Genomic DNA, 8,405 nt, shown 5'->3' on the forward strand with positions numbered 1-8,405 from the left:
ATTAGTGCAAGAATTCAAGTGTATTCAGTACATTACAATCAGACGGACAGGTTTTAATGATGCCGTTACCTGCTGTTGCTCATGTCAGTAAAACCTCCTGTCTTATGTAATAATTCCAGTGTTTGCCTCATGTGAACAGGGCGCCACCTCGAGGCAGAAACCTGTTACCACATAGGCTGCGCATGTTCAATTACACAGGCTTTACTTTATATTTATCAAATGTAATTTTGAGGTAAAGTCAGTATGTAAAAAACACAAGCTAACATATCAGCAGACTATATTCAGACACCAAAACCAAAAGAGTTTCAGGCTGTACTGGTGCAGAAAGTTTAGAGAACAGTGGTCAATGATTAACACACTGAGTCTGAGCCATGTTAAAGTCCAACAGCAGCTGCTCTTTATTTCAGGGGGTTTGTTCAAATCACTTCCTTACACTTGTGCAAACTTACACAGACTTGTTTTTAAGGCAGTGTTATCATTGCATTATTTAGATTTGTGTCATTTATGTCACAGACAACAGACCTCATTCACAGCGCAGACTAATAACATTTTAACAGCAGCAGGTAATTAACTACAATTTTAAAGCACATGTAATGGAGTGTTTTTATTCCTGCTGATTTCTACTGTTGTACTGCACCACACATATCTGACAGCTAAGGCAACAGTTACTGTCTAAATTAGGAATTTACAAACAAAACATAAAACAAGCTTGTGGCTGCAGGTTGTGACGCACTGTTATAGATTAAAAAATTAAAATGCAGCTCACACATTAATGCAACAGTGATAATTAAATTATTATAATGTAACACTGCTGCATAATGACTGCTCTGCTTCTGATAGTTTATTTAGCTGTTAATTCCATGAATAACATTCACATTATATTGTTTTTTCTACTGTGTTCTAAGGTTTTTTGCTTTGTGTTGGTTATCGTCTGATCTGAGAGCAGAAGCACAGATAAGCAACGGAAGCTTCTGCAGATTTTAGAATTTACCAAAACAAATGTGTCTGACTGAGAAGTGCAACAGCTGATGTGTTTGAAGGTCCATTAATGCATAACTGCTGCCCCTGAGATGAGAGATTATGAACCTTTATGGTTCTCCACAAGTGGTGTTTTGTATTAAAACCTCAGAAGAGGACACAGTCTGTCTGATGTCTTCATGTTCTGTCCACACCTGCTCAGGTGAAATACATCTCATTTTGCTGTGGGTGTATTTTTATGTGGATGTGGGTCAAACTAACAGGCTTACAGGACGTCTAATGGCTTTTTAGATAAGATAAACACAACAACACCCCTGATCTTCTCAGTGTACAGATGTTAAGTTGTAGGACACTACAGATCGAAGTCCGTCACAGAGACAAAAAGGCTTTCACCAGTGACATCGTTTACTGAATCAGATAAGGAAGCACACAGATCAGGAATGAGCTGCAAAGTCACCTGACCTCCTCCATACTGTGAGGTCTGTGAGGTTCATCTTTAACATTCAGCTGCAGGATGTCCCTGTGTTTCTCACACTCTGGATTTTCTCTCTCAGTCTCTCCTCCCAGTCTCTGCACCAGTCCGGGCTCCGTTCCAGGTTCTGGTAACGAGTAGGTAACTCGTCCAACGCCCTCACCGCCTCAGGCAGGTCAAGGGTCAGCTCAGCCCTCTCCACTGCCGCCTGAAACTTGGCTGGAGACGCTGTTGCAACGTAACACCTGCAACAGAGGTTTGAGAGATTATTCAGAACCATGTTCCACAGGTGAGCCAGGTGTTGGTGCAACACTGGTCACATGTCTCTATCCAACATATCAGGGTTTAACAGGCAGCACAGCTCTACAGAACTGGATATGAGCCAGGTCTTTACACTAAAACATCTTTTCTGTCTGTTCCCATGGAGACAGATTGTAACGACTTGCCTGACCCTTAGAAGTCGTCCGAGAGGATGAGGTGAGGCCTGTCTTGTGTGACGTGCTGCTGCCGAGTTCATTTAAGCTGGCTGAGTCCAAGTGAGTTATTTAGTCATTTAATCAAACAGCACAGCTACAATCAGCGGCCCACAAATTACACATTCGCCTAAAAGATGGAAAGACGTGCACGCTGGTGGCGTGTGTAACTAAACAACAAACTGAACAAAAGCGGTCAACAAAAATTGCGGCTACCCACACTCGCCTCTCTCCAACCCCAGTGCAGGTGAACCAGCTCCCTATATCACCTACGGCGATCATCCCCCAGTGCCCACGTGTCCCAAACCCTGTGCATCACCGTGGCAACCAGACCAAACAAATCGAGAGATGAATCATCCACCAGTGCAACAGGCTACGGCTCCTACACAGATTACCGGGTAATAATCCTGTGAGATGATTTTTAAGGAACGGGAAGTGTTCTCAGATCATGTGACTGGTTTAATGTTGAAGCAGGAACCCAAATATCCAGACTGTAAACAAACACTCAGGTTGTCCAGGTTTATCCATTACATTTTACTGACCCACCTCTTGCTTCAGCTTTGACTGAAAGTCCCAGTAAACACAGCGAGGACTCAGACCTGGTTTAGATCATCCGGATGAACTGTCTACAACCTGTCTGATCATGTGACTGCTGAAGTCATTTATATCACTGTGTGATCTGTGATCTCAGTTATGGTTTTGATGAGGACCAGGTTATTATAACTGACCAGAACCAGAAAAGGAACTTGTGTGCACTGGCCTCTACCTCCTACAGTGCAGCAGGAGTTCACGTGCTTCTATGAGGCATCATCTTTCTTCTGTGATGTCATCAGCTGGACAACCTGAGGGAGTCAGGTTCATGTCTTCCCCTGAAGTCAGAAGTGTCCTGTGTGTATGTGACCTCATAGATGGTTACAATGTGTCTGACCTGGTGAGTCCAGGCCTGGGAGGACAGTGGTAGTGATGCCACACAGCCACAGCTGTGTGAGGACACAGCAGGTACTGGTTTTCCTCCCAGCATCTCCTCATGGTCTCCAGGATCCCGTCATCACTCACTGATCCAGTCGACAGAACCTGTGACAACTGCATATAAAACAGAAGAAGATCAGAGTCTGACATGAAGTGTTAGGACGAGCACACCTGGATATGTACAGGTGCAGTAAAAGTAGAATGACTGGTACCAGCTTGCGGTGGTTTTCAGGCAGTGTGTGTCTGTGTGTGTGTTGAAACTCCTCCATCATGTTCTTCACAGCTGCTCCATCTCTGTCCAGCAGCAGCCAGAACACTCGCTCCATGTTGTAGGGGTCCTACAGTGGAGCAGGGACACACAGCAGCAACATCAACAAAACCATTAACATGGAACAGCCTCACACACACACACTGACCCTGAAAACTTCACACCTGACCACTGTGGGTGGTGTCAGTCCTTCTGTCCAACAGTTTGATCCAGAACAAGAGATCTCAACACCAGCATGAGCAAGACTGCAGTGAGACCTGTGTAGAAGGTCACTGTCCCCAGGGGATGGACCCTGATGTTACAACCCCCTCGGGTTCACTCTGGTGCCTCCACCACTCTTTGATATCTAATGTAATGTGCTGTCTTCAACAGGTCACTAATGCTGATCAGAGGCTGAACCCTCTCCACATGTTTATCTGACAGTAACAGAATCAGTTAGTTATGTTAGTTAGTGAGGAGTGTGGTTGAAAAGAGCAAGGTTAGCTGTTTCCCCTTGCTCACAGTCTTTATGCTAAAGTAGGCTAATCATGCTAATCAGCTCCGTTCTTTACACAGATGAGTGAATCATGTCAGTCTCCTCATCTCAGTCTCAGTGTGTTTGACTAAATGTTGAATTATTCCTCCGATAACTCTTCTCAGCTCTCATCATCATCATCATCATCATCATCACCACCATCACCATCATCCAGATTACACCATGAATAAATACAAACACATCCAACTGATCTGCTCTGGACAGTGGATGCCACTGGATGAAGTAATGAAGCTTCATATAAAAGTGGAAACATATAGGTTTTAGTTTAGGTGGACTCTTCAGCAGACTCTGTAAGAGAGTGTCCTACCTGGATGTCTATAGCAGGGGCCAGGGTCTGTGTGACATCAGCTGCCATGGAGAAGTCACCAGAGGTCACTGTCCTGTGAACTATGTCATTAGAGTTCACCATGGCAACCAGCTTCAGGGGTAAACCCATCTGCTTCACGATGAAACCAGCTGAGACACAGACAGAGAAGAAGAGCCAGGGTCAGTGTGTGTCCACTGAGAGGACGACACAGTTACTGAGGCTGCAGTTCAGTTTCTCTGATGAGATCCACGTCCTGTTCACACTAACTTTTACTATTAGATCCATTAACTGTAGAAACAGACTCCAATAATCCACTGCGGGATTCTGATAATTGACAGTGACAGGGATTGTCCAGTCAGAGCTTAGCAACCATATCCAGGCACAGTAGGTCAGTCCAGCTTTGGACTTCTCCACATGCTAGACCAGTGTGTGTAGTGAGACGTCAGTGTGTTCTGCCTGTTCTCATTATATCACCTGTCAGCCATAGAGTCAGAGTTAACTAACTTAACTAACCAGCTCCAACACAGCAGCTCTTCTTACTCTTCCTGTCAGGAGGTCGCCATCATGGTTTCCAGCAAACTCCTGATTCTAGTGTGAATAGAAGCTTGTGTGTGTGTGTGTGTGTGTGTGTGTGTCTATGTCTGTGTCTGCGTCTGTGTATGCGTGTGTATGTGTTGTTTAATCACCTACCTGCGATGTTTCCTGCCCCCCCTGTGGGCACCACCACCTCCAGCTCAGGTAAGGCAACGTCAGCCTCGGTCTGCTCCACCCCCAGCTGCAGGTAGGCGTAGATGAAGTGGGCGAGCTGGATCATGACTCTGGACCAGTTCACTGAGTTGAGGCTCATGAGGCCATGAGACCTGACCAGCTCCCGGTCGGCGAACAGACGGCGCAGAGGCTGATCGATGTCATCTGAGCTGCCATCGGCTGCAGAGGCGGAGGAGCAGAAACAAAACTGATGACACTGAGAGAAAACCTGTGGCATTGTGAGTGAGAAACCACCACTCTCCTTTTACCTGCAAACACATGGACATTATCCTCCAGGCAGGTGATCATGTGTTTCTCCTGGACCGGAGTAATGCGTCCTCGGGGGTAAACCACCACCACGTCCAGCCCAGACAGACCTTTAGCACTTTGGATGGCTGAGCCACCTGTGTCACCTGATGTACCTGCAGAGGAACAGACTCATTACAGTTATTATCTCTGACAGAGAGGAGTCTGAGTTTAGCGCTGAGGACATACAGTATCATCAGCTGTGTATCGTTCAGGTGCAGTCTCTCACCTACGAGAACCGTGGCTCTGCACTTCTCTTTTCGCAGGAAGTAGTCAAGGAGACGGACAGTACAGGTCATAGCCAGGTCCTTAAAGGCCAAGGTTTCTCCGTGGAAGAGCTCCAGGACCGACAGACCCTCCTTCAGTCGAGCAATGCGGACCACCTCAGGCACGGAGAAGCCGGACAGAGCTTCAGACACCAGGACTGAGACAGAGAGGAAGAGGAGGAGAGAACATCTGATGTGATGGAAGAGGCCTTCATCTCCAACTACAGTCTCTGCATGATCATCTCAAAGGACAAAAAGTCAGTTCAGCCAGTCTGCTCATGTGTGCGACCGTGTCTGAATGTGTGTTACACAACTGAACATTTTTCTGTCATGGTAACACAGCAGCGTCGTCTGCAGTGACGTGATCAGACTCACAGCTATGATTATGGAAACAGGAAGCTATTAGTTTCATGATAATGATAAATAAATACATTTCCTTTGAACATTAATCTACATGTAATGATGGTGGCGAGAAGTCCTCTGGCTCACCCTCTAGGTCCTGTCTGGGGATCAGATGAGTGGGGATGAACAGCAAGGAAACCTCCACCACCAGTCTGGGGTAGGACAGCCCCCTCCAGGACCTGAGGGTGTCTGGGTGCAGCTCGGGCACGCTCTCTGGCATGAACATTCCCCCATCAGGAGCGTATCCCGAGAACAGCACGTCCCGGAAGTCCCATCCCCGGACCCCACCCCGAGTGCTGCAGTACTGCATTGGACCTTTGAACAGAGACCCAGAGTGTGAACCTGAGGTACACCACAGGTACTGATGTCACAGGAACGCCTGGGCTGCTGTAAACCTGCAGACAGAAACCCAGGGATAATAAAACACCTTACTGAGAGCAGCTCACAGATCAGGTCCTTCCTGATCTTCAGGAAGTCCTCCAGGCTGTCCTGTTGTCTCAGGTAGATTATTGTAGTTCAGTGTTTTCAGGTTAAAAAGCTGCTCAGCTCTCAGCAAACAATAAAAATCCTAATCATGTCACATCTGTTCCAGTCTCTTCTCAACACCAGCCAGCAGATTTCAGCATTTTACAGAATGTACCTTCAAAGCACTTCTTAGTTTTTACTGATCAGTTATTTCTGCACCACAGACCAGAGAGCAGCTTCAGGTCCTTAGGCCCAGTCCCAGATCAGGACTGAAGGAGACCAGGCAGCTGCAGTCAGACCCCCTCCGGTCCTGGACTCCCTGGCTGCAGAACCAGTGAGATGCCAGTGAGAAGCAGTTTCATCACCTGCTGGTCTCACCTGTTTGATTATTGTTGTTTTTCTCATGTTTGACTCCACTTTATTTTTCAGTAAATGAACTTTATCTTTAAATCCTGAAACAGGTTTCACTGTGCTGCATTTAGATGATTGACACAGTGAGACCAGAGAGCCTAAGCTCAATGTGTATGAACCTACACTTCACCTCCACGCAGGAGCCTCTGACTAAGGGTGTGTTACTACAGGTGACTTCTTCCACCTCACCTGAGTCATTTGATCATTGATATAAAACTCTGATCGCAGGCAGCATGTCTGAGGTCTGGTAAATCAACACTATGCTGAGTCAGCAGACACTAAATGAACCAGCACACAGAAAATGAACAGTACTCACTCAGCTGAGCAGGAACCAGGTCTCAGTCTCTCCTCTCTACAGGACGCTGATCTGTGGACAAGATGTTGCACAAGACAGTTAACACTGAACCTGGACTTTAGACCAACTGGTCTGAGAGACTGCTGACACTGACGCAGGTCCACCTCCCTGATCACTTGTTGGTTTGTTGTTGTTGTTTGTTTTTGATGATCAGCTGTAAATAAGTGAGTCTGTCCAGGTAAAGCTCAGTCGCTATAACTGTTCATGTGATTCTACAACAACCAGACAAGGTCACTACTACAGTATCAAATGTAAAAGTACACATTATGTAGTATTATTCATTTAACTATTGGATGAGCCATCAGCCAATAGTGAAAGCCATCAGTCTCCACTCAGTACCACCATGATAAAGTGAAAACAGAGTTTTATTAAAAAGTAAAAAGACATTTCACTCAGTTCTTAGCTGAAGCCCCCGTGGCAGTGACCACAGCCTCCAGCTGTTCACATCTGGATGATGAGGATCTGCTGATCCTCTCTGCAGATCCTCAGACTGAGGAGGCTCTGTGTGTCTGCAGGATCACACAAAAATTACTGAACCAAACCTCAGTGCAGGGATGGGACATGGACCAGAGATAAGTCTGTTAGATGTTGGTGCTGATCCGGTTAAAGAATTTTTATCACTTTCTTCAACCATGAGAGACAGAACATTTATCAACACTTTTCTCAGTTTCTCAGGAAACAAACTTTAGATCATGATGTAAGAAGCCAGACATATTAATGGCGTTGAAATCTCTGAGTCTGTAGTTTGGAGTTCTGACAGAGTGTGCAGGACTGAGTGTCCTTGGTGGAGGTCTGAGCTCTACCAAGAGCCACTCTAGCTGTGTTGCAGATAGCTTCTAGTGGCCAAGGATACGCCTAGTTCACCGGCCCGAGTCTGGCCCACATGCAGCACGACTGTCAGACACTACTTCCACATCCGGACCAGTTCTGGCGGTCAGTCAATACTGGAGGATAACAGGATTGTTGATTATTTACATCGGCAAATGCCGGCGTCATCGTTTCACACAACACGTAATAAACCATAACCCAGCTTCAGGATTAAAGACAAGTGAATGTAGTCACAGTTGAGGACTGGTTTGTGGAGGTCTGAGTTCTGGTTTTCCTTTCCGGATCAGAGTTTCACAAACACTGAAGCAGAGCAGCAGTGAGGACTGACCTGTTGCAGCTAACAGGAAACCAGCCCCGCTCCGAGCCCCTTGCAGCGGCTATGGATGACGTAAAACACAACCAACCACCAGTCCTGGTCCTGGTCCTTCAGGCTCCCCTCTTCAGGAACCGTTAAATACCGTTTCCGTACAGTCATGGGGCTCAGAGTTCCTCCTGCAGCGTCTTCTTCACATCAAGACGACACATACTCATCACTGCCCCCAGCGGCCACAGGGAGCAACACCGAGCCCACACCACCACACACAGGGCTTAATCCGGTTTAACCAAGTCTGATGAAACCACTT

At 46.6% G+C, this 8,405-nt stretch overlaps 1 protein-coding gene across 5 annotated transcripts; it reads right to left on the reverse strand.

The window, feature by feature from the left end:
• Positions 1–374: 374 nt before the first annotated feature.
• thnsl2 (threonine synthase-like 2) lies at positions 375–8,305 on the reverse strand. Of its 5 annotated transcripts, none has more exons than XM_071465377.1 (11): positions 8,111–8,302; positions 7,808–7,898; positions 6,916–7,108; positions 5,811–6,118; positions 5,285–5,479; positions 5,019–5,171; positions 4,693–4,929; positions 4,003–4,151; positions 3,105–3,230; positions 2,852–3,006; positions 375–1,695 (listed from the first exon to the last, which is right to left on the reverse strand). In XM_071465377.1, exons 4-11 carry the CDS (start codon positions 6,031–6,033, stop codon positions 1,482–1,484), a joined length of 1,452 nt encoding a protein of 483 aa, XP_071321478.1. In that variant the 5' UTR covers positions 6,034–6,118; positions 6,916–7,108; positions 7,808–7,898; positions 8,111–8,302; the 3' UTR covers positions 375–1,481. The 5 variants fall into 5 exon arrangements, with proteins under 5 accessions (XP_071321478.1, XP_071321475.1, XP_071321476.1 ...); XM_071465374.1 differs by lacking the exon at positions 7,808–7,898 and adding an exon at positions 6,415–6,511 and having other exon boundaries at positions 6,916–6,966; positions 8,111–8,282; XM_071465375.1 differs by lacking the exon at positions 7,808–7,898 and adding an exon at positions 6,364–6,511 and having other exon boundaries at positions 6,916–6,966; positions 8,111–8,282.
• Positions 8,306–8,405: the final 100 nt, after the last annotated feature.

Source organism: Trachinotus anak, unplaced genomic scaffold, assembly GCF_046630095.1.
Source record: "Trachinotus anak isolate AG129_WGS33_773 ecotype Australia unplaced genomic scaffold, CSIRO_AGI_Tana_v1 ptg000028l, whole genome shotgun sequence".
NCBI classification, from domain to species: Eukaryota; Metazoa; Chordata; class Actinopteri; order Carangiformes; family Carangidae; genus Trachinotus; species Trachinotus anak.

Excerpts from the sequence above, each read along its gene's own strand:
- thnsl2 (XM_071465376.1), bottom strand. The coding sequence starts at position 6,033 with ATGCAGTACTGCAGCACTCGGGGTGGGGTCCGGGGATGGGACTTCCGG. Across the intron at positions 5,172-5,284 it reads CAGAGCCACGGTTCTCGTAG|GTACATCAGGTGACACAGGT; the intron begins GTGAGAGACTGC and ends GTTCCTCTGCAG. Across the intron at positions 1,696-2,851 it reads CCCAGGCCTGGACTCACCAG|GTGTTACGTTGCAACAGCGT; the intron begins GTCAGACACATT and ends CCTCTGTTGCAG.